Source organism: Anomalospiza imberbis, chromosome Z (genome assembly GCF_031753505.1).
Source record: "Anomalospiza imberbis isolate Cuckoo-Finch-1a 21T00152 chromosome Z, ASM3175350v1, whole genome shotgun sequence".
NCBI lineage: Eukaryota > Metazoa > Chordata > Aves > Passeriformes > Viduidae > Anomalospiza > Anomalospiza imberbis.
Genome location: NC_089721.1, coordinates 62,387,501 through 62,413,689, shown reverse-complemented (window position 1 = coordinate 62,413,689; position 26,189 = coordinate 62,387,501). Strand labels below are relative to the sequence as shown.

Below are 26,189 nucleotides of genomic sequence, written 5' to 3'. Positions count from 1 at the left end.
TCTCTCAAATTTATATTTAAATATTCATGCCAAAGTAAGCAATAAGAGTTTTTCTTCTGTGTTTAGAGAGATCTGGACTCGGTTCCTTCTTTTAGCAAACTAATACAATCACCTGTCTGCCATCAGTTTTCATATTTCTACAGATTTTAGTTTTTGCAGATAATTTTTGTCATTCTTCTGATTGACAGCCATGTCTCCCAGGGCTGCATTCCATGTTCTTGTGACATACTCTTAATATTTGTCTCTACATCTATTCTCCCAATTATGATCATATTTATAAAACGAGATATAATTGCAAAATGGGATTCTCTGTTGCAGTGTGCTTTGGCTCTACTGGAAATTTCTGAACACTGTTAAAGATATTCTAAACTTAATGTAAAAATGTATGGTTTGAATCCTATGTCCATAAACTTGCAAAACTTATTTTTGCTCATCTTACTCTCTTGTAAGCATATTGCTTTTACCACTTCATTCTACTTCTGCACTTGCCTGCTGTTTGGAGTAATTTGGTTGAAATTTAGTTGATCATAACTCTTTAGCTCTGTGCTTAGTCCCCTGAAGCTTTAGGAGCAAACTAATGGAGCTCCGTCCTGAAAATATTTCTGAATTGTGAGGTGGAGCTTAGGACTTGCACAAATTCTGTCATCCTTCCTTCCTGGATATGTCTGATCATGATGTTGAATTAGGCATATATTAGCCTGATTTGCATGGCTTTAACTGCCATGCTCACCTAAGGATTGAAGCTTCAGTGGCAGGGGTGCAGCTGGAGCTGAAGAATAGAAAATGTGACTAACAACTGTTTGCTCTGTGGATCAGGCAAAACGGGAAGATTGTCGCACGCTTTCTGGCAGTACTTTGAGCTAACAGCCCTGTGCCACAGCCCTGTGCCACATACCTGACTCAGCAGGTATGTGGGCTGCCTTATCATCTGTGCCAGCTATTTTCATATTCTTCTATGAATAACTTTAGAGATGAGTGTTTATTGAAGTCTGTATGGGTTGCCAAGGTTGATAATAAATTCATTCCTCTTCATAGATTCATCTGACACAAACTGATCTCAAAAGTAATTGGGCATCTCTTTATCACTTTAGTGGATTACCATCTCCCGTATCAGCACAGTTGGATGGTAGCTATGTGGGAGCTGTGGTCTTCTTGTAGGCTTTGCAGACTCCAACTCTGCTCAAGCTGACAATGGCTGCTAAATACTGACTTTGCTGGTTTATGGCTTTCTTTCATCAATGTCATTTCCTTTCATTGTGCTAGAGGCTTTTTCTTGGCTGATGTTTTTCTGCATATTTCAGGGATATTTTTTTGTTTGCTGTTACCTATAGGTGTGCCACAGATACCAGTGCAGTTGTGTAGATATCAAGTTTAACAAGCAGCTTATTCTTTTTGCCTCTGTTCTCTACACTACAAGCCATGTAGTGTTCTGCTCTGTTACTGAAAACATGTGCTGGTTTATGGCATGATGTTCCCAAATGGCAAAGATGGAGAGGAAAATAACACTACAGTTTCTTTTGATGTTACAGGGCAGGCATACAATCAAACTGCAGTTTAATCTTGTACTGAGCACCATTGGTGTCCTTGTCTTGTCCCAAGGTAAACAATAAGTTCCAAAAGCAAGATGTAGGAAAAGTGACTTCTTTCCAAAAAAGTCCTTATGAATGTGATGACAAAGGCACAAGGCTTCATTACTTTGCTCAGTAGAAGACAGAAATATGCCAGATGCTTCAGTGACTCTGCAGTAGGATCGTGGAGTGCCTGTCAGTGTCATACTTTTTAAAACCAGGTATCTGATCAGTGTAAATAATTAAATGACCAGAATGTTCTGTGGAAGGGGTGATGGTTGAAAGTGTTTCTGTCCTAACATGTCTGAGCATATAGATTTCTTTTGGGAAAAGCTGCTTTCTTGGGGAGGCTGTGTCTTCCTTCTCCCCTTTATGATTGCTGCCGAGCAGAAAGGTACCTTTTGCAATGTGAAATTCTTTACCCCTTTTTCCTAGTTGCAGTTATATTGTCCTTCAACAGGATGTGTCAAAAGCTGGAAAAAGTGACTGGGGCTGTGTAACACAGCTTTTTGCAAACTGCGTGCCGACAATACTATACTCACTCAGAGATCAAAGCCTAATGGCATGAATTGAGCTCAAATGTTGCAATTATTATTTTAGCAGGATGTTCTATTATTTCTACATTCCACTAGAAAAGAGCCATTCTATGAGAGCCAAAAAAAAAAAAAAAAACTGCTAATATGGACTATGGATTTTTGGACATTGGTCGTGATAAAGCAAATCACATTTCTGTTTGTTTTTGCCAAAGAATGGACTAGAGTCTTGCCTTTTTTTTCTTCCATGGGCAAAGTAGTGGACACTCAGTGTAATGTTGGAAGTTGAAATGCTTCATGTATTTCGCAACCTTCTAGTGGAAGCTGCTGGGTTTTTTTTGTAAAATAGATGACTGCATTTCACCTTGTGTAATATACTTGACACTTAAACAATCCTCTTGCCTAAGCGCATGCCACAGTCCCTTGCATGTTCATTCTTTTGGGTAAGTCCAGCTATGGTGCATGCAAACTTGACATCTTCCATTGCATTGGAGTTGTGCTTGTTTTCATCAATGAGCCCTCTATAAGCATGCTAGAAGTAATGGAAGCCAGTTGTTGTGGTCATTCTGGTAGGCAGATATTGCTCACCTTTGACAGGTTTTTCAAAATTTCAAAAATTAAAATTTTCAAAATTACTTCGCATGTTGTGTCACAAGGAAAGATTGTAAAGCAGCAGCCATTTTTGAAAATGTGCATGTGCGTAAATGTTTTAAGGGGACACTGAGGACTCTGAAAAATGTAGTCTAGTCTTTATAATGGAGCTGTTTGTAAGCTAGTGTTTTTCTCTGTGATGAAGTGTCATGTGATATTTTTTTTTCTGATAAGTAAGGATAGGCCCACTAGTGTCTCAGAAATATATCCTAGGGGTTTGGCTGTGACAGGAGAGGCAAGTTAGATACTCTGAACAGTTTAGGATCAGGAATATCAGTGTTCATTGTATTAATTTTGGGCCAAAATGATCATCTGCTCATCTGTTCATAGTGGAGCATTCAGAAGAACTCAGCTCATAATATACTGACTTACGAAATACCCATTTGCTCAATTCTCATGCCAAGGCTAAATAACTTTAGAAGCCCCTTGCCATTTTGCCTAAAGAGTTGGGAAGCCAGATTGTTGCTCCTGACATGACATTGTGTTGACCTTGAATCATGTCAGAGCGAGATCCAGGCTTGCTTGTCTGTGTAGTACCTAGTGCAGCAAGTAGAACCTAATACTGGGCTTGAGTTCTGTCACTAGTTGTTTTCATAGCAGCAGTTCTAGCAGGTTGTGAACAAATATTTTATTGTTGGCCTGTGCTGAAAGGAGTCCTTTTCCTTTGGTTGTCCCTAATATTCTGTGAGGTTGGAGCCCCCTTAAATAACAATGTGAAATTATTTAATTGGTGTTTGGTAGCTGTGTGCATGCTGCCATAAGGGCTCTGTAGACGAGTGGGGGGCTCTGTGTCTTGGACCAGAGGTGGCAGGTTGCTATAGGTAATCCATAATCCTGTGTCATCAGTTTCCTTATATATTGGCATTATCGTTTTAAATGTTGGTTTTACCAAATTTTACATGCTCCTTGAGGAGGAAAAATGAATTCAATTGGATGGCCATGTTGAAAGTCATTTACTAGTTGCCTTCAGTATTAGTTGGCACTAGAGACCAAGACTGGAATTTGTTTACCCAACCCAAGGCCAGGTAGTCAGTGTGGGAAGTGAACCAGTAGAGGATCTTGCCAAGATCTGCCACTAAAATATTGTTGTTTGTCACCCTAGTCAAATTCTTGTCTGCTGACTCGGAAGATCTCCAATCACATTGCTAGGAACAAGGAATTGGTGTTAACTCTGCGACATGACCTGGGTGATTTTGAAGAGGAAAGCACTTCTCACTGAAGAGCTCTTTAGATGGAAGAGAAAACTTTGTGTCCCTTATGCATTTGGCAAAAGGGAGAGAAATATCCTCTGTGGGGAGGTTATGAAAGAGCAGCTTTTAGTGTCTGTGTGCCTCCAGTGATAACGATCCTGTGTCCCAGGCAAGAGCCCGTAGGTCCAAAGCTCGCACCTCCACTGCTGATCCTGCACTGGTTGTGTCTGCTACAGACTCCAGCAGTGCTTAAGCCAGGAGGCGGACGTGTGGGATCTGATGGTTTCATTCTAATCTCTGCTTTTGCTTGCTTGTGGCCTTAGGTGAGTTGATTGAACTCTGTGCTGCTAATGCTTTTTATGGCACCTTTTTGCAACCTATTCTGGGCTCTTTGGGTTAAAAGATTATTTTAAAAGATTGGTACTGTTGTTTGTATGATGAAATTGTTATTGTTCAGGTGGCAGTTTCCCCTCTTTCCTAGAGCTCCAGTAGATGTCATAAGTTTTTTGACTGCTTGGAAGTTTTAGTGGTGGGAATGCCAGCTTTGTTCCTTTGTGTTTTGCAAGCTTTGTGTGACTTAGGTCACAGAATGGACATTACTTTTGGTTCTTTTATTCCTTGCCTGCTTCCACTGCCTGCTGGGGATTTTATGTCCAATTAGATCTCTAGCAGTAGGACAAAATTTGCTTGCACTTGTCCACAACTGCTCTTTATCTAGCCTAGTCTTAACATAATCAGGATCAAGACTGTTTTTCTCCTTCTAGTTACAGCTACTGTGCTGGAAGAAGGGAAATCCTGGTGTTCAGCAGAGAAGTGGCCAAGGTGCTAGACCTTGATTTGGGGATTTAATTCTGGACTCTAGACTTACTTGCACCTCTGCTACACCAATCCCCATCCAACCCACTAGTCCTCTGGTGGTTTGTCTTGTGTAGGTCAGTGTAGTGGTTTTGGTTGACCAATTTAAGATTTCCTGGCCAATGCACCAGTTAATGTGGTGGGTTCAGTGCTGGCCGACTGTTAGTGCATCCACTAGAATATACTTACTCATTTCTTGCTGTGAGATAGGATTAGGAGGAAGGCAAAACAGGCTCAGAACTTTAAAAAAGGTATGAAGAAAACTTTATTAACAGTAACTGAAAGAAAGAATAATAAGAATCAGAATAAAACTTTAGAACACTTCTCCTCCCTCACCTCTACAAGCCCTCTTTTCTTTCTCACTGACAATGTAAAGAGATGAAACTTGGGACTTTTAAGTCAGTTCTAATCTAGAACTACTTCTAGAATAGTCTTTCTTCAGTTCACTTGGGGAGAGGAGTTTCCCTAGCCATGCCATGGAGGCTTCTCCACAAGAAACAGTTCTCTTGTAGCTTTTAATTTCCACAAATAGCAGCCGTCCGGGAATCTGCAATTGTGAAATCACTCCCATTTTTCACAGCTTTCCCACAGCTGCATTTAGGGGCCATGCCAACTTATGGGTACTATTTTAAAGATGAGTTGTTCAAGAGGAAAGGTTCTTTTTATCTGTCTCTGAGATCATCTTATCTCTGGGAACAGAGGTCTTCTTTCCCTGGGGTAAGAGGGTCTTCATCACTCTTCTCTCTCTATTCAGTCTTCTCATGGGATTACAGCTACTTCAACATCTGCTTACTTTAGCATAGATGCCTTGGCTCATATCTTTGAATGTTACATCTCCTCATACTTTCCAATGAGTTATAGGGGAAAAGAGTCTGATGTATCATTTACATTCTTCTCCATAGCCTTACAAGAGGATTTCAACCCAAACTTAAGGCATCTTCTCATTCTCCTTCCATCTGGGACTTGACTCTTTCTTCATTGACCTTGATGTCTTCATGTTGTTCCTCTACATGCCTTGACTCTGTCCTTTTCTCTCACTCGAGGGAGGATTGAAGGTCTGCAAGTCTTATTTATGCATTGATAGAGTTGGTATCTCGCCCGGGGCCTGCTGATGGTCCTGTGATCCCTGCTGGGCGGCAGCCGAGGCAGTCGTGGTGATGGATTTTCAGCACTGGGACTGTGTCAGGATCGGCCGCGTGGCTGGTCCTTCAGTTCCAGCTGCAGGGTCACTCCCTGCGCGGGCTGCAGGGCTGCCTCTGGCCTCAGCCGCATGATCTTGTGCGACAGCCACACTGTGCGGGGGCAAGATGATAACAGCACGGCCTGGCCCTGACTTAGCCAAGGCCCCACAGCCTCCCGTTCCCCACCCGGCTGCTAGGCTGGGAGCTGGGAAGCACTTCTCTCTCTGCACGCCAGAAGAGAGACTTTTCCCGGGCTTTGTTCATCTTTAACATGTGTGTTTATAGAGGCGTATTCAGCTTTCTAGTGGTTTAACAAAGTGTCAATATTCAAAACTATTTACTGATTGGTTTTGTCAGGCACAGAGGAAACTCTTAGCAGCTTCTCTTAGAAAATCACTTCCGTGACTGGCTTCTTCCCTCCTCACCAAATATTAATTAATGCAAAACCAGCACAATCAGAATGTCAGTTAATGAGTGAGGCCCTTCTGTCCCGCCTTCATATCCACAGTTCTGAGAGGGATCTGCTCTCCACTGATGGCAAACAGATCACTGGAGGACTCTAGATCTAGGATTTTCAGAATTCACATGGCTCATGATATTGTTTCCTTCACAAAATGCATCTTGACACTACCTAAAAGAAATTAAATGTCAAGACATTTATCAGTGTTCATAAAAAGAGGACTATATTTCTGCAGAAATCCAATGTTTATATTTTAGTTGCTTCTTTTCTTCCAAACTGAGTCTCATTTGACTTGTATAGACAAGATCTATTGGAGTTAAGCAGATGTACAATTTTTTTGTCTGGGGCAGGAAGCAGAAGTGGTGGATCATGTCTGCTTGTGAGAAAGGAAAGTGCTGGCTCCTGTAGCTCATGAGGGCTTCATGTGTAGCTGTTAGATTTGTACTCTCTGTGGCCACTTGATCTGTGGAGAATTGCCAGTGGTGGTAGCTTCTGTGATAAGGAAAATGTGACTTAAAGGATGAGGGCTGCTAGCTTTTTTTCATGGAGTCCACTGAGCCTTCCACCAACTGGTGAAAGCTTTTTAGCTCTGCTGACAAAGACTTAGTTTAAATAGTCTGTAGTGTCTTGCCAAAACCCTGAAATGTTCCAGTCTCGTAAGGTTTGGTAAGTTCACTTTGTTCCCTCTTGAAATAGTGATTTAATTTTTTTTTTCTCTAGGGGAAAGGTTTTTTTGCCTATCCAAAGAAAGCAAACAGCTGCATTGTTTGCAGAAAGCTGCTTTTGAAGGCTATTTTATGTTTACTTAATACAGACACCAGGCAAGGGGGTGGAGAACTGATTTTCTGCCACTTAAGCTTTTTACTCTCTAAATCTACAGCTCTAAAAAGGGAGGGATTAATTATTAGCAATTAATGCATTTATTAACATTTATTATTATTTATTTAAGAGGGATTAGGTTTGGAGACTGTTGGTCTAACAGCTAGTCAACTTATCAACAGCCATTCTACTTTGAAATAGTGGCTAGCACCCTTTCTAGAGAGAAAGGGCTAGCCAAAGGATGTGTTTCATTGTCATTATTTTCAGAGGTTGCCCTGTACCCTTACTTTCTCTTGAGTAATTTTCTGAATTGCAGAAAATGAGATGGAATTGCAGCTGTGTGGGTTGGGAGGCCATTCAGGACTTCTGCAGCAGGGCGAAATGCCATGTGGAGGGAGTCTTCTGCAAAGGCAGACCATGGGACAAGTGTGTGTAACCTGTGCTTTAACTGTGTGGGTGGGTGTTGTACTGTGGTACTTCATATCACAGGAAAACTAATGCTATGAGGATGGATTCCTGCAGCTTTTCTTACTCTAGACAGAAAGCAGTATTTCTTCTTCAGGGAGTTCTGGGTGAGTGTTAAGAGTGATCACTGATAGCTGCTGTTGGCTCAAAATTTTACACAGGTGAGACATAAAAGCCATCATTGGAAACAAACAGAGTTTTGGCACTGCAGTACTAAATGGCAAGTTATATTTCCCAGCTATGTTGAACTTACTGGACTGGTCTGAAGTAGAGATAAAGTGGGACTTCAGCTCTAACCAAGTTGGAAGTGTTGGGTTGATCAGTTCTCTGCATCTCTGACTTACAGTTCTTGCCTGTTGTGAGCTGGAAGAACATCTGAAAGTATGCTTATCCTCTTTCCTCTGGTATTAGTTTGCTGAGTAGTTTCTGATGGATAAGTTGTTCAAGTGAACCTTGTGTCAGCAGTGAACCAAGTATGTCAGCCTCTGTGGATGAAAATCACAGGTGACTACTAACAAACCTGTTCATCAGTCTGTAACACATACTGACTGGGGCATACAGTGTTGTTGCAGCTGTCACCCAGCATGGCTGGAAGAACTGGATACACTTCATGCTCAGGTGCACCTCCATTGGTGATTAGTCCACTGTTAGGCTCCATGCCCTACATTAATGCAAGGATTTAGCTGGTATGCCTACATCTGGACAGTCCTTGAAAGTCAATATTTTTATAACATTTAAAACTTTTGTCCAGGAAGAACAGGCCAGATAATTTGCTTTCTTCCCAGTAAAGCTTAGCTTAACTCCAGAGAGCTGAAGCTCAAGCAGGTGGCACAGCTGAATCTTCCTGGCTGTGCATGCTTTTGGCTGGTCTGCTGAGATGAGTTAAGTGATAAAAGACATGCCCTTAGCTCACTACAGTTTGCTAATGTGAGATAATCTATAAAGCAGTATTTCCGTGCTCTGGATCCTATGGACTGACTGCAGTTGCAAGGGATCAGTATGTGAATTTTCACTGATGTGCATTAAACCAGCTACCCTTTGATATGCTCATTCCATAGACCATTTTGCCTCTGTGCAGGGCATTAAGATGCAGGAATAGGGTCTAATTCCATTGATGAGACACCAAAAGTCCCTTTGACTCTCCATGGGATACTTATTGTACTCTTCCTGTGGCATTTTATTCTCATAGGTTTTGATGTTTAGCTTTAATGTCTGGAAAACATTGGAAATTAGTTTTTTTGCAGAAATTTAACAGTATTGGGGGCATGGGAATGAAGTATGGAGTGGGTACTCTGAACACCCTTCTGAAGATAAAAAACAGCTGTTGCATAACTACCTGTGACTGTTAGAAGGCTGTACAGTCCCTTCCAGTCCTCTACTTCTGTATGCCAGACTTGTGCAATGGCTGCAGGATTAGACTCAGGCAGCAATGATTTTTCGGCATGGTGGAGAGCACAAAAAAAAATCAAATGGAGGTCTGTGACCCACAGGCCAGTACCAGTATCCTTGTGAAAAAATGCATGAAAAGAGCAATTATCTTAGTGTTCTTAAAAAGATTTTTGTACCACATTAGTCAGCAAGTGCCTATGTTCAATGTGAGAAGTAATCCATGTTTCTCTTTAGGGTGAGTAAAAGTGTTGCTAAATCCCCCAAATACTATTCAGAAACTTTAGAGTAGAGGTAGTACAAAGGAGAGGTAACAATATTCCCTACTTAGTTGTGTTGCTAGGTTGATTGCAGCTTTAGATATGTAATACTGACATCAAGAGGAGGTGCTTCAAAGACCCCCCCACCCCCCTGCCCCAGGTTGAAATGCAAGATGTTATTAATTTCCCATATGTGAGCAGTTTCTTTGTACCTTTTCTACCTCCTCCTTATCTCTTATCTTCTTATCTTCTCCCCCCCCCCCCCCCCCCCGGAGGATATCTGTTGTTAATGGCCCATTCAATGTCACTGCATGACTGTTGAAATTAGAGGAGACAAGCATTTCCTGACTGAATATAATCTGGGCAGCTTCCCACTGGGAACAGCTGGGGTTTCTCCACTGCACCGTCAGAGGAAGATTACACCCGTCTTCAAGATCTGACAGAACCACATCTGCCACTTTGGGAAGACTGAAGCCATTCCAGTCTGGACTCCCACCACCACCAGAGTGTCAGGTTGTAGTCTGACTCTGTCAGTGGCTGTTTTCTTTCCTTTTGTATTATTGCATGTATTTAGTTTTTTTTTCTCTTTTCCTAATAAATTGTATTTCTGACTTGAAGTCTCTCACTGGTTTTGCTTTTCAAACCAGAACATAATTTTGGCGCCCAACTTGGGGCTCGAGTTACTGAGAAGAGTCAGAATTACAATTTTGTATTGTGGAAGGTGCCTATTCATTATGATGCTTAACATGCTTATATGGGTCTTATATCTGGCTCTCTATATTTTTCCGCACACAGGGCATTATCTGCGGATTATAATGCTCCTGTGTAAACCCAGGGTATGGTATGAAAATTGCTTTATTGATTTATTATATCTATAGCATGGTAACCTCCGAGACAATGAACATAATTTGGAACATGTACTGAATTTTGTTTGCTTGTCCTAATCTAGGCTGCTACATCTGGGGCTTCAACAATCGCACCCAGCCCCTGGGGGGAGAGGTAAAGAATTACTTTTTCCAGCCTTTCAGGGTTAACCCAGCAGTTTTTGAAAAAGTTGAGTTCCTTCTGGATGCCAAGGACAGCGTAGCGTTGTTGTTGGTTCTGTTTTGTCTTCTCTGCACAGCCTGCAATATGCTTAGGAACAAAGCACTACATGGTATGATGCAGCGTTTTCTTGAGGAAGAGGAAAAAAAAATCAACAGCGTCTGTGTCCGCACAGAACGCCACAGAGGAGGAGAAAACCAAATGCCAGACAACAACATCCATGTCTACGCAGACTGACACAGTGGAGGAAAGAACCAAAAGCAAAACAGTGTCTGTATCTACACAGACTGTCACAGAAGAAGAAATCGAAGGCGCCGTCAGCATCTCCACACAAACCGCCATCGAATCGGAACAGCCTGAACCAATAGCAGTTGCCCCCGTTCAGAAAAAGAAATCAAAGAGCAAATCAGTCCGCATAGTGATTGATGAAGCTGTGGCAGGACCCTCACACCCTGCAGAAAGACAGAACCAGAAATCATTACTTGCTCTCTATCTCTAAGTGAACTGTGTGACCTGCGGAGGGAATTCACCCGCCAGACAAACGAGTCCATCCTGACCTGGCTGCTTTGCATCCGGGATGCTGCAGCCAATGACACTATTCTGGATGGAAGTGAGGCCAGGCAACTGGGAGCACTGTCCTGAGATGTAGTCATTGACCAGGGGATCAGGAGAACCCAGGAAACTCTCAGTCTCTGACAGGGACTGCTGACGAGTGTGAGGGACAGATACCTTTGTAAAGAAGACCTCCAGGTGCACCAAGGAAAGTGGAGCACAATGGAACAAGCTATCCAATGCCTGAGGGAATTGGCTGTGCTGGAGATAATCTTCTCAGAAGATGAGATATTTCCTAAAAGCCCAGATTGTGTCCAGTGCACATCACAAATGTGGTTGACATTTGCATGGCTTGGACCAGAGATATATTCCCGTTACCTGGCAACACTGTAATGGAGAGAAGGTGAAGATAGAGTAGGCATCTTGGCCAATAAACTAAGAATTTACGAGGACACTGTCACCACCCCATATCGTACCCATGTCTTGTCCGTAGAAACAAAACCGGCTGAGCAAGTCCGGAGCTTGATTGAAGAGAGCCATCAGAAACTAAAAAAAGGAACTCAAGGAAGAAGTCTACCACATCTCGCCAGAACCAACAAGAGTCTCTGCCATTAAGAGCTGGCGTCCCCCAGCCAAAGAGAGAGGATACACTCCACGAGGTAACCTCTGGTTTTTCCTTCAGGAGCATGGAGAAGACATGAGGAAGTGGGATGGAATACCCACCTCTTCCTTAGCAGCCCGGGTACGTGAACTGAAAAGAGGAACACCTAACACAGGAAGCTCACCTAGAGTCAATGCTGCTCCAGTCTCTCATACACAGAATTCCAGACAATATAGGAATGATGATATGACTGATCCTCTTGAAGGAACCTCAGGAACCTATTTACAGGAAGAGAGCAACATGTACCACAACCAGGAATAAAGGGGCCCTGCCTCTAGCCAGGTGGAGGATAGGGACAATCAGATCTATTGGACTGTGTGGATCCGATGGCCTGGCACATCTGACCCACAAAAATACACGGCTTTGGTTGACACCGGTGCCCAATGTACCCTGATGCCATCAAGATACATAGGAGCAGAATCCATTTCTATTTCTGGGGTAACAGGAGGATCCCAGCAGCTGACTGTATTGGAGGCTGAAGTGAGTTTAACTGGAATGGGTGGCATAAACACCCCATCGTGACTGGCCCAGAGGCCCCATGCATCCTTGGCACAGACTATCTCAAAAATGGATATTTCAAAGATCCAAAGGGACATCTCTGGGCTTTTGGGATAGCTGTGGTAGCGACAGAAGGCAACAGAAAAATGAATACTTTGCCTGGTCTCTCAGACGACCCCTCTGCGGTGGGACTACTGAAAGTTGAAGAACAAGAAGTACCAATCGCCACAGCAACAGTACACCGCTGGCAATACCGTACCAATAGAGACTCTGTGATTCCCATCCATGAAATGATCCGTAAACTAGAAGGCCAAGGGGTAGTCAGCAAGGCTCGTTCACCATTCAACAGCCTTATATGGCCAGTGCGTAAGTCCAGTAGGGAATGGAGACTGACGGTAGATTATCATAGCCTGAATGAGGTTACACCACTGCTGAGTGCTGCTGTGCCAGACATGTTAGAGCTTCAGTATGAGCTGGAGTCCAAGACAGCAAAGTAGTACGCCACCATTGATATTGCCATTGCCTTTTTCTCCCTTCCTTTGGCAGCAGAATGCAGGCCTCAGTTTGCCTTCACCTGGAGGGGAGTGCAGTACACCTGGAACAGGCTGCCCCAGGGGTGGAAGCACAGTCCCACTGTTTGCCATGGACTAATCCAGACCACACTGGAAAGGAATGAGGCTCCCAAACATCTACAGTATATCGATGACATCATTGTATGGGGGAGCACAGCAGGGGAAGTTTTCGAAAAAGGAGAAAAGATTATCCAGATTCTGCTGAAAGCTGGTTTTGCCATTAAGCAAAACAAGGTTAAGGGACCAGCTCAAGAAATTCAGTTTCTAGGAGTCAAATGGCAAGATGGATGTTGTCAGATCCCAAAAGAAGTAATCAACAAGATAACTGCTATGTCTGCACCTACCAACAAGAAGGAAACACAAGCTTTCCTAGGTGCCATTGGCTTCTGGAGAATACACATTCATGAGTACAGCCAGATTGTGAGCCCTTTATACCTGGTCACCCGCAAGAGGAATGATTTCCACTGGGGCCCTGAACAGCAACAAGCCTTCACCCAGATCAAGCAGGAAATTGCTCATGCGGTAGCCCTTGGCCCAGTCAGGACAGGACCGGAGGTGAAGAATATACTCTACTCTGTGGCTGGGAACCATGGCCTGTCCTGGAGCCTTTGGCAGAAGGTGCCTGGGGAGACTCGGGGTCGACCACTGGGATTCTGGTGCTGGAGCTATAAAGGCTCTGAAGGAAATTACACTCCCACAGAAAAGGAAATCTTGGCTGCCTATGAAGGAGTTCAAGCTGCTTCAGAAGTAATTGGCACTGAAACGCAGTTGTTTCTGGCACCCCGGCTACCAGTACTGGGGTGGATGTTTAAAGGAAAGGTTCCATCTACACATCATGCCACCGATATCACATGGAGTAAATGGATTGCCCTCATCACCCAGCGCGCCAGTATTGGAAATCCAAATAGCCCTGGAATTCTGGAAATTATAACAAACTGGCCTGAAGGGGAGACATTTGGATTATCTTCTGAAGAAGAGGAGCAAGTGGCACGTGCTGAGGAAGCCCCACCATATAATGAACTACCGGAGACTGAAAGACAATATGCCCTTTTCAATGATAGTTCCTGCCGAAGTGTAGATACTAACCGGCAATGGAAAGCTGAAGTGTGGAGCCCCACACGACGAGTTGCACAAGCTACCGAGGGACAAGGTGGATCAAGTGAGGTTGCAGAGCTTAAAGCCATCTAGCTGGCTTTAGATATTGCTGAACGAGAGAAGTGGCCAAGGCTCTATCTCTACACCAACTCATGGATAGTAGCTAACGCTTTGTGGGGATGGCTGGATCACTGGAAAAAGGCCAACTGGCAGCGCAGAGGGAAACGCATCTGGGCTGCCGAGATTTGGCAGGACATTGCCACCTGAGTAGAGAGGCTGACCATTAAGATTCAACACGTGGATGCGCACATACCCAAAAGTCGGGCTAATGAAGAGCATCACAACAACGAACAAGTCGACCGAGCTGCCAAGGTGAAAGCATCACAAGTGGATCTCGACTGGCAACATAAGGGAGAACTATTCCTAGCTTGTTGGGCCCATGATGCTTCTGGTCACCAGGGGAGAGATGCAACATACTGATGGGCCCGTGACCGAGGGGTGGACCTTACTATGGACAACATCTCACAGGTCATCCACAGCTGTGAGACCTGCGCTGCAATCAAGCAGGCCAAGCGGGTGAAGTCTCTGTGGTACGGTGGCGATGGTCGAAGTACAGGTACGGGGAAGCCTGGCAAATTGACTACATCACGCTTCCCCAAACCTGCCAGGGCAAACACTACGTGCTGACCATGGTGGAAGCAACCACAGGATGGTTAGAAACCTACCCGGTGCCCCATGCTACTGCCTGAAACAGTATCTTGGGCCTAGAAAAGCAAGTCCTGTGGAGACATGGCACCCCTGAGAGATTTGAGTCAGACAGTGGAACCCATTTCAAGAACAGCCTTATAAACACTTGGGCCAGAGAACATGGCATTGGGTGGATATATCATATCCTCTATCATGCACCAGCTGCCGGGAAGGTTGAATGGTGCACCGGACTACTTAAGACTACCCTGAAGGCATTTGGCAGGGGAACTTTCAGAAACTGGGAGTTGAACTTTGCAAAAGCCACCTGCATGGTCAACACCAGAGGGTCCATCAATCGAGCTGGTCCGGCCCAGTCTGAACCCCTGCACACAGCAAATGGAGACAAAGTTCCTGTGATACACATGAATGGTATTTTAGGGAAGACTGTCTGGATTAATCCCACCTCAGACAAAGACAAACCCATCCGTGGGGTTGTTTTTGCTCAAGGACCCGGCTACACCTGGTGGGTAATGCAGAAGGATTGGGAAACCCGTTGTGTACCACAGGGAAATATAGTTTTAAGCGAGAGCTATGTGTAAGGTTTCATCATTATACAGATGGGAATTGAATAAGGGGTGGATAATGTCCCAGGTTGAAATGCAAGATGTTATTAATTTCGCATCTGTGAGCAGTTTCTTCTTACCTTTTCTACCTCCTCCTTATCTCTTATCTTCTTATCATTCTCCCCTGGGAGGATATCTGTTGTTAATGGCCCATTCAATGTCACTGCATGACTGTTGAAATTAGATCATCCCATTGTGGGATGCTCCGCCCAGAGGGAGGAGACAAGCATTTCCTGACTGAATATAATCTGGGCAGCTTCCCACTGGGAACAGCTGGGGTTTCTCCACTGCACCGTCAGAGGAAGATTACACCCGTCTTCAAGATCTGACAGAACCACATCTGCCACTTTGGGAAGACTGAAGCCATTCCAGTCTGGACTCCCACCACCACCAGAGTGTCAGGTTGTAGTCTGACTCTGTCAGTGGCTGTTTTCTTTCCTTTTGTATTATTGCATGTATTTAGTTTTTTTTCTCTTTTCCTAATAAATTGTATTTCTGACTTGAAGTCTCTCACTGGTTTTGCTTTTCAAACCAGAACACCCCCATATCCAAGGCTGTAAGCAGAAGGGGTGCTTTGGGTCCCTGAGCATGGATGCAGTCATCGGCCAGGATTTGTCCTCTGAGATTCCCCTTTTTCCCTGCTGTGGATGTGCCAGTAGCCTGCCAATGCCTTTTGCTAAGTATGCCTGGGAATTCATGGTTTACCAGCCAGATGTGCGTGCATCTGCAATGTGTTAGTGTTAGGGTATTCCAGCCAGCAGGATGCACTGGGCAGGGAAGGATGGCTGTTCTGACTGATGAGTTTGGCATCATTCTGTGAAGGAGCATCTGTGGAGGTCCTGTCAGTGAGTTAGAGCAGCACATGGCAGAAGTTATCGAGACTGTGCTGACTATATGCTCTGCTGCTGCTATGAGGTTCAGTTTGTAAGGTTTTGTAGGCATCTATTACTGCTGTTTGGTTCTTTGTACTCTGTTAAAAAGCACTGTTGTCCTGTTGTGGTACTACAGTGTAATCATCTACAGAACTCAGTGTCACTGGTTTATTTTTGTTAGTCATGTTAGAGAATTTTTTTTTGTAACACAGACCTACATTATTAAGAGACAAGTTTTTAGTTTGCAAATCATTGTAGTAATGGAATTTACTTTTGGAAGAGACTGAAAGATGACAATTTTTCATCATCTCAAAGCTCACATCCTTAATTTTTCATCTGATGTTACTCCAGTGTAGGTATGGCCAGAGAATTTCCCAAAGAAGTCTTATATTCCTAGCACACTTATGGATTTTTGGTAATCTTTTCAATGCAGTTTGCAATTAGACATGCAACTCTGAATCTTAGGGCTAGGATACTGTTATGTGGGACATCTGACTCAAAAGCGTGTGTTCCAAATTTAACAGGTATTGGAAAGTGATTCTCTTGGTGTGTGTTTGAATCAACTGCTAGTTGGCCTCTTAATGCTGATTCTGTCAACAAAGTGTATTCAGGTACATAAATCAGAATTAATTTAATGTGGATTAACTAAGTTCCTGTGCAGACACTTGCTCAGGATTCAGCTGCTCTTAATTTGAAGTGGCCTTAAAACTCAGAAGTAAATTAAGATATGCTGAATTAATTCTGGCTTTAATGACATTTAACTAATATAGTGAAAGCTCATGTAGAACTTTAAGATTGAGCCTTGTTGGAATGGTACTATACTATGCTCTTATTAATTGCCACCAAAGAGATTGAATTTTTAAAATAATATTTTTAATCCTCTGTGCTCTTGTACTGTAGCACGACGCACACTTAATGCACAACATTGTTGGAGGCCAGGTGGTTGCAAGACTTAAACAGTGACTCAACAACAATTTTCCATTCACTTCATCTAAATGTTAACAGCCTTCTTAGTTACTTACCTTCAAGGGAATGGGCATTTCTCTCTTGCCTGTTAAATGCACAGCACTTTCTTTTACAAATGGTATTGACTGGACTTCAAAACAAAGGTTTTCCTAATTTGGCAGACAGCTTTTCACCAGTATAAAAGTGAATATGGAAAGAGGCTTTAAGGAAAAGTGTTGAATTGTATGGTTCAGACTTATTCAGAGAGATCTTTAAATCATTTTTCAAAGCCCGTTACTTATTCTCATTCTGGGCTGTCCTTGCGCTTGGAATTTCTGAGGCAGAAAATAAGAAAATTGTATAGCAAACTTCTTTTTGTGCTTTGGAGCTCTGAGATAAGGAAAAAGTGAGTCTAAATCTGAGCTTACTGAGACCCATGAAACTTGGCTGGAGAGCATAGGGTAAGAAAGAAGGCAATGGGGTGTTCCACGGAGGGGCTGCAGTGTCACAGAATACAGCCTCTTGTCTTTCCCTGTCTTGTTGCCTTTTCTGTTTTGAATGGCAGAACTTTCCCCTTCTGACTTTTTTCCTGTTTTTCTTTTCTTTCACTAGTTAATGACTGGCCACAACATCTGTACCGTGTACTACTGCTGCTACACAAAGAGAATTTCTAGGCTTTGCTGAAGGAAGATGGCTTTCTGGACGCAGCTGGGATTGCTGCTATGGAAGAACTTTACCTACAGAAGAAGACAGACTGTAAGTATTAGCCCAAGGGTGTTTGTAGATCTTAAGTTACCGTCTTATAGCTTTCAAGGCTATACAGCTTTTCAAGAAACACAGGGAAATATCCTGTATCTTACTTAATGTTCCTCCTCTAGTGATCCCTGCCTGAGCAATTGGTCTGGCTTTGGGAAAACCCTATTCAAACTGGAGAAAGTGGTGGGTGGACAGAAACCAGAGGGCTTGAAGGTGCTCAAAACTTCTGTCGTGATTTCCAGTGTGAGAGAGCGTCGGAGTACTGAAACACTGGTGTCAGATCAGGCAAGGAGGGTGCATGACTGCTGTGTGCAGTAACAAAGATGTGAAATGAAAACCTGTGCTGAGACCTGCTCCACTCTGTGGGTGAGGCATTGCCAGGCTGCAGGGATGTGCCCTTGAGTCTAAAACCTTTTGAATGCTGCAGGCTGCATAAAATGGCAACAAAATCCTGCCACTTCCTAATGGCAGAAGTGGCAGAGGCAATAGCAGACATCTCCAGTGACTTTAATCATTGAGTATATCCCAAACCTCCTATGTAACTTTACAACAGAAGATACAGATTAAGTGGATGGCATGAAGCATGTTCTTGTACCGGCACGAGGATAGACCCAGGCAACTGATGTTCTTCTGCCAGGGTGTGTTCTGAGTGGTTGAAATGCTGTCCTCACCATCTGTTAACAGTGTGGAAATTTATCTGTTAAACATAGACAATACATAAGAAGAATTTCTCCTTGTAATAAAAAGGACACAGGAGTGTGGATCCAGTATGGTGTTCTTAAGATTCTTTTCCCTTTAGATTGAGACCTCATAGGATGCTATACCTATTGCAAGCAGCTAAAAGTCTGAGAAAGCATGGGGGTTTAGGGAATACCTGTGTTGGACAAGGGCGTGATTTGTGCAACAGACTTGTTCAGAGGATCTGGCCTGTTAGATCTGACCTTGAGGAGGTATCCGTAGGGAATGTGAAAGGAACACGAGTTAGTGAAGTGGTGAGTGGAAAGTGGTCTCTGATAAGCTTTCTGAACCTTTCAAATGTCAGGATGCTTGCCAGCTGGTTGGGTTGTTTTAGAAACTCAGTGTCACAAGAGACGAAAGGCTATCATATTTACCACTGGTAATGGTCACAGTCCCTGAAGTCTTCACTCAGGTGTCTGAGGCTTGTTTTTATGGAACTTGGGTCCAGTGAATTCAGAGCTGGAATTAGTTCATTGTTAAATAAAACAGACAAGGGGCTCATCACCTCTTTGTCTTTTCTTGTATGTAAACAGAGCTGCCAATGGTGCCAGTTTTTGTCTTGCATGCTTTTGCCTTTCATGGAGCTTGATCTTCCAGGATAGGACTGCCCACCAGAGAGGTCATGAATTGTATCAACTGCAAGGAGTGAGCCTGTCTGCTTTCTGAATGTGGGTCACATCATGGCCTTGTGAACAGTCTCATAGTTTAGGAAAGTGTTACATATGAAGCTGGGGAAGTAGTCTCAAAATTGGCTGTGGCTCCTTAAGGTTGTCTCTTCTCAGCAATTGCCCATGTAACCTAGGCCCTAAGAGCTAAAAATACTCATCCTATCTTGCTACTAGAGGTCTAAATTTTGCCTGTTACCAGACTGCCATAGAAGGTAGGGGAATTCCAGAATGTTGTGGGATTTTCTGGAATGATGTTTAAACTAGGTAAATCAGGAGGGCTATTCTAGAGGAGCTGAATTTTACAGTGGGAATGATGGCTTGGTATATTTTTGCCAGGATCTTCTGAAAATAATAGAATCATAGAGACATTAAGTTTGTAAAAGGCCTTCAAAATCATCAAATCCAGCCTTTGTCCAAACACCACCATGCCAACTAAACTCTACCACTAAATGTCATGCCCAGTCATTTTTTGAACACTTCCAGGGACAGCAACTCCACCACCTCCCTGGGCAGCCTGTCGCAATGCCTGCCCTTTTCATGCTTGCAATGAAAAAAACTGTTCCTGATGTCTGACCTGACCCCTGAAAGAGCTAGAGGTTATGTCCTCTGGTCCTGTCACTAGTCCCCTGGGAGAAGAGAACAACCTCTATCTTGCTATAACCTCATTTTCAGGTAGTTTTAAAGAGTGTTTCTCCAGGCCGAGCAGCCCCAGTATTGTATCAGGTGTGAAAAGGTCAGTGTTTAGCATGTGTGTCATGTCAAGGTAGCTGTAGGCTTACTGGGCAGCAGAGGTGCATTCATATTCTTCAGTGGTGCCAGAGAAACACAGTAGGGTAACCATTCTGGATCTGCTCAGCTATTTCTTGGTACCTTCTGACAGGTAGGTATCTACAGATCTGCTGTACTGGCTTCCCATCAAGTACCCCAGAGGGCATGAAACTGCTCATAATCTCTATTCCACACTGATTATTAGTCAATTCATAATGAAGGCCTGAGACATTACTTGTTTTTGTGGGGCTCCTCAGTTATGCAGCAGTTTTCTCATTAATGGTTCTCATTTGGGATGAGAAGATGTCAGGAGGAAAAGTCCACTTAACAGGAAATGGCAGAGAAGGAGCAGAACATCTCTTACCATGCTGTTATCAGAGCTGCACAGTTCTTTCTCTTTGCTTTCCTTTTAGGAGACTGTTGTCCTTGAGTTGTGCTGATGAAGGCTCTCTCCCGTTTGTACTTATTGAAGGTGTAGCCTAGAAATAGTTTGATCCTTACCCTTCTCAGAAAAAATGTGGTCTAGCCTTGGCTTCGCACTGAACCCCCTCGTTGGCCGCTGTGAGTTTGGGCTGCGTTGTGAAACCTGGGTTCAAAGCTCACCCTAATGTGTGCAGTTCAAGTGTTACTTTGTATTGGATAACTTCCAACATCACTGAAGTGGGGGGAAGGAGCTCCCAGGGAGAGAGGAAAGAAAAATCATGCTCAGGGGTCACTGTGTAAAAACCTTTCTCTCCCTGCTTTCTTGCAAATGAGGAGACACCTCAAACTTGCATGGAGAGATTGGTTAGCTTCTTGTAGCTAACACTGAAACTGGACCATAAAAGTGGGAAGGGGAGTTGACAGTGGGGTGGGGTGATAGTCTACTTAGTTCTTGCTCAACAGATTTCCTGTTGACACAATGTAGAACTCAGTGTTTAATGGCATCCTGAATCAGGCAACTGATATAAATTTGGCATGCTTTAGGGATTAACCTTGGTAAAATTAGGACAAATTTGTTCCTAGCTAAATTCAACTGCAGTGTGCAAATGGGATGTTCCTTCTTCAACTCCAGATGGAGCAGGGATAGGTGAGGGGCTGGGTGCTGGAAGGTTAATTTCATTATTTACCAAGCTGGTCATTGCAGCACAAAAGTGGCAGAGGAGACTTGGTTTTTCAATATCTATTTAGAATGAATCTCAGTGAGACATGTTCCCTTTTAGTATCTTTGTGTCCTTGTCTGGAAAGGCCAAAGTGGATGAAAAGTGCTGTCATAGCAGGGTCAGGAAGCAGTAGGGGAGGGAACCTACTTTTAGGAGCAAAGGAAGATAACTCAGTTTTTGTTGAGCAGCACAAGAGACTTGCTGAGGAGTCTCTACTGATGTGCTCCTGACACTCTGATCTTGTGCCTGCGCAAGCCTCTGGTGCAGTAGTTGCCAGCTGTCTCTCACAATGTAGTAGGTGCCTGCTATGATGCCTTCCTTAAGCTGTAAAGGTGCAACTTGTTCAGTTTGAGCTGCCCCTTTCTCTATCCTCCCCAGGCTGTTGATGTGCCAAGTGAGGTGTGTCGTGCATGCAGCCCACGTGTGGTTACCTTTGTGACTGTGTAACCAGGCATGCAAAAGAAGAGCTGTGTGTGCAGGTGGCCTGTTCCCCCTTCAGCAACAGAGCCACTTGGGCACTGCTGTCCACCCCAGTGTGGTGTGGCTGGGGCTGATGTTCTTTGAGCAAGCCAAGGCTTGAGCTCAAGGGCAGCATTTCTCATTGGCTCTGCAGCAGTTGCAGGGCTGTGAGATGCTGTCTGTGCGCACTGGTTACGACAGGAAGCCTACACAAGCCCAGAGGACACTGTTCAGTAGTGTAGCAGTAGAGGCTTGGGTTGCATGCTGCTTGCCTGCAGCCAGGGTGGCAGAGGGCTGTGACATGTGCTAAATCATGACCATTGATGCTGGAAGATGGAATGGACTTGTCCTGGTTTCATAGGCACTTTTCTATCAAATGGAGGAAAAGTCCTGCTATGCCATCCTGGCAGCCGCTATAAGAGTATCCTGAAAACAGGAGTAGACAAGTTGTCAGTGTCCTAGTCTAAATACTGATCTCTGGAAGCCAGAGCACTGTTTAATGCAGATGGAAGCAGGCTGTCAATGTTAATGGCTGAGTGTGTGCTGCCTCTACATCATTTATTGTAATAAGAGACCAGAGATACTGAGGCATCTTCCTGGCACCTCTGTTACTGTGGTCTCAGTAGAGTTTCTTACCCAATAGTTGTACAGTGTGTGCATGACAATAACAGATGACAGAATATTCTGAGTTGAAAGGCACCCACAAGCATAATCAAGCCCAGCTCCTAAGTGAATGGCCTATGTGGGGATTATGTCGGCAACCTTGGAGTTATTAGCACCATGCTCTAACCAGCTGAGCTAATCTCAGGATCCAATGGGTAACAATATCCCAGAATTATCTTGCAGAGACTGGCACTGTTACCAGGAGTGCCTGGAAGACTGATGCTCAATTTTTATACCTCTTAGATAGGGGTGCTATTTGCTGTTTGATGTCACCTGTGAAGGGTATCTGTGAAAAGCCATCCTACATAATTTCCTCTGCTGGAGCAAGTGACCTTTGTTTTAATGCCCTGTTTTTATAGTGTGTGCTTATGTTGAGTTACAGTAGTTACCTAGAAGTTTCTCACCTCAAGGTTTGCATGGAGTGCCTTGTGCTGAGTGTCAAGAGTCCAGTTTCAGCTGTTAATGATGGAAGATGGAAAAACATGTCTGTGGGTGGGGATACTGCCTCCCACTAGGTTGCAGGTCTTACACTCTGGCTTTTAAGGAGAATGATGTAGACCTCTTATTAGAAAAGACTGTTTTTCAGGAAAGAAGTGGAAAATATTTTTCTTTATTTGACCAAGAAAGCACTCTGTTCTGCTACTAGTAATAGATGAGAAACATATGGAATAGCAGCATAAAAAGCTTTCAGGTTTTCCTTGTCTCATAGCTTACTCAAAATAAATGTTTATGCAGTCTTTCTGGAGCGGGAAAGTAGGGATGTGAATACTGAAGCTCAGGTCTGGGAAACTTCAGCTTGTGTCTCAGAAGCTCTAGGCTGGAGACTTGCTTTTGTCCACATCTTCATTGGGATGTGACACATTTCAGTGAAGTTTTCTGCACTTCAATTCTTTGTCTAAGAAATGTTGTATATTTAATAGCAGGCTTTTTCTTCTTGTCTTGTCCCTCTAAATAACTGAGTTCTTTATTTATTTACCTGATATTCACTGCCTTTCAGTAGATGACCTCCACCAGTGGATGCTGCCTACCTTCAGGAAAAAACATAAATCAGAACAAAACAGACTAGAACAAAACAATCCTAGTAGCTCTGCTTTCTAGATACCAATACATTTCTGCAGTACTGAAAGAGTTGGCGTAGCATGCATCAGCACAGTGCCTGATGTGTTGGGGTAGAAGCTTAATGGTCTGCTGTGAGAGTGGGATATAAGTACTCCACTGCCTCAAAATCTGGGATGAAAAATTCAGCTCATTTCTAGAAAGATTAATTGGGAGGTTTCTTTCAGTCAGGAGACAGAAAGATATAAAAAGAAGCCAAAAATAGCCCTTTAGCACATCCATTTTAGTTGAATAACTGGCACATATCAATGAGAAAAAAAAATTGTAATTCTTTGCAGATTATCCTCTGAAGCTAGAGGAACAAACTTCTTGATCCTGGCATGCATAGGCATAGCAAAGTGAGACAGTACTTACAAAACTGTTTTGGCTTACAATTGGATTGTCCTAGAACTTCTGGTCTGACCTTTATTTTGAGTATGATGTCTTAATACTTTGCCTTTATTGTTTCCAGTTCCAGCTGCTGATCGAAATTGCCTGGCCTCTGTTTATCTTCTTCATCCTGATCTCTGTAAGACTTTCATATCCACCCTATGAGCAGCATGAATGTAAGTAGCAAACACAGCAGCTGCACCCAAAATGCTTGTTGTTTCATGGTTAGAACACAATAATGCAACTGGCAAGATGCAAAGAGCAGTGATTCCCTACTTCAGTCAGAAATATGTAGGAGGGTTTAATAACTTCTTTGCTTCCACCTTGGGAACTGCAGTTAACTGATGTTACTCCAGGACTGTAGGCTGCTGCTCTTTTTCTTGCTGTTTCTCATTTTGTATTTATATTACCTGAGAATTTGCTGTACAACTCTGCAATATCTATAAAACCTGCACAGAACGCCAGTTTTACTTTTCTTTTTTGATCTGTGTGTGACTTAGCATAAAAGAATGCAGTGTTCTAAGATCTCTAAGAAAGCAATCTTGTTTCCAGGTAGTAAAATGCATTAATGTATCACATTAAAAAGCACAAGAGTGATTCCATTCCTTCAAACTATTACAGTGTCAGCTCTGCATTTAGTAGATTCAGCAGTCATACATTGCTGACAAAAAAAAAAAAAACAATTCTACTTTTCTCTTTGCACCCTAAATGTGCACATTTCTGCTTTTCTTTCAAATAAAGCTTGTTCTTTATAAATTAATATCTATAGGTCTCTTTGGTTGCCATTTGATTTAGGAAGCATGACTTGTTTATTAGCAACATGATGTTGTTTTACTGTGTTTGGTGACAGCTTCATACTGCAATTAACTGATTGTGGAAGAGCTCTTTGTTTTTCTTAGCCTGATTACTGCAAGGTAAGGTTTAAGGGTCAGCAAAACATGTTTCTGAAGGGCCCTCTGAAGTGTTTCTTTCTTGAAGTAAGGAAAGAACTCCCTTTTACAGCACTTATCCTGTCTTTGCAGTGTCTGGGGCATTTTGTGCTGTTTGCTGGGTGTTCAAGCTGGTATCTTTTAAAGCTGAGGTGTTTGTGTTTGCAGTTTCCCATTACACTTTGGACTCTGCTGATCCCATGTACTGCCTAACTCACTTTTTTCAGCACTCAACAGCATAGTTAAAACTTCCCTAAGTTAAATCTCATACTTTACGTGGAATTTGAACTGCTTCTTCTGACTGAATGTTATGGTGACATTAGGAGAGATACCTGTAATGTAGCTTCAGATGTGAAGCTGAAGAGAAGCAATTAGCACTCTACTCAGCTTTTCTAAATAACTAGCAACCACAGTGGTAATTAATTTTGGGTATGGCAGGGCTGTATATAAACTGAAACCTAGCAAGAGCTGAGATTTCATAGAACTACTTGGCTTGGTCTTGCTAGTCAGTAACATTCATGTAAAACATATGCTCTGGCACCATGGTGTCATAAGCATAGTTTTGAGTCTTTCACCTGCAATCCTTTTCCCTTCCTATTTATGTTGACTATTATTGCTTTGTCCACCTTCTTACATTGTCCTCAGCAGTTATAGAGCACAAGGCATCTGGTAACTTTTAATTCACTTCTATGGCTAATTCCTCTTTGTTTTCTGAAGAGAATCTTTGAATAAGTTTCTAAATTGTGTTGTCTGGATTGGTTTCACTGAACGTTCACTTACGCTGACAGATGTGGATGTGTTGTGAAGTGAAGCAGTTTTTGCTGAACTGTAAGCAGACATAGAAAGAAAGAAGGCTTTTGGGTTGATGGTGAACTTTTTGGCAACCCTGTGGATGCCTTAAGGGAAGTAGGATTGTTATCTGTAGTGGCAGTGTTGTATGCTGTTATGAAATCACTTGTAGGTGATAGCAGTAATGCCTGGTGATAGCAGTAACGTCTGGTGATAGCAGTAACAGAGCTGTGTGCAAGTGCTTCGTAGCTTCCACGTAGCCTCAGTACTTTAATGGTAGTATTTTTCAACAAACAAGTAAAATTTTCAGTTTTCATTCCCTGGTTGAGAAGAACCAAGGATTGGACTGTTGTCAGGGTTTCTTGTTTCTAACGGCCTGGCTTAGTATGAGGAAGTTTTTTTTAAAATATGAAGGAACAATTAACTTTGAAGTGATAGTTGTGTGGCTTTCACCAGACCAGTGAGAGAAGACATATTAGATTGCTGTTGGGCCAGAGTGCTAGTGCTGTCTTGTGTCGTGTAGAACTTTTCTTTTTTGTTCCTGTGACCCTTCAAAGTATTCAAAATGCACTTTTTTGGTGGAAGGGAGAGAATCTGTCAAGACGTGACTAATCTCTTCTGAAAAGCTAGATGTTTGCAGTAATGAAAATTATGTGCTGTTGCACTGTTTTCTGTATATCTTATCTGATTTAAAACCAACAGAGTCCTGCTTTACTCTTGGAGAAACTGGTGTTACATGCATCACTGTGTCTAAAAGGTTACCATAAACTCTTGTGTGCCATTCCTCTTTCGACATTGCTCTGAACATTTTCTTTGCGTTACTAACAATGTAAAATGAAGGGCATGGAGGACAGAGAAGATGTTTCTCTGGGAAA

The 26,189-nt window shown here is 43.1% G+C and overlaps 1 protein-coding gene across 3 annotated transcripts in view; it reads left to right on the top strand.

The window, feature by feature from the left end:
• ABCA1 (ATP binding cassette subfamily A member 1) overlaps window positions 1-26,189 on the top strand; it is a 100,323-nt gene that overhangs the window by 5,006 nt on the left and 69,128 nt on the right. For 2 of the 3 annotated variants that reach the window (XM_068176209.1, XM_068176207.1), the window contains exons 2-3: window positions 17,530-17,673; window positions 23,679-23,772. In XM_068176209.1, coding sequence (XP_068032310.1) covers window positions 17,608-17,673; window positions 23,679-23,772 — 160 coding nt within the window. In that variant the 5' untranslated portion in view covers window positions 17,530-17,607. Of the gene's footprint in view, window positions 1-4,125; window positions 4,266-17,529; window positions 17,674-23,678; window positions 23,773-26,189 lie in introns of those variants that run through there. The other variant, XM_068176208.1, reaches the window with a different exon arrangement.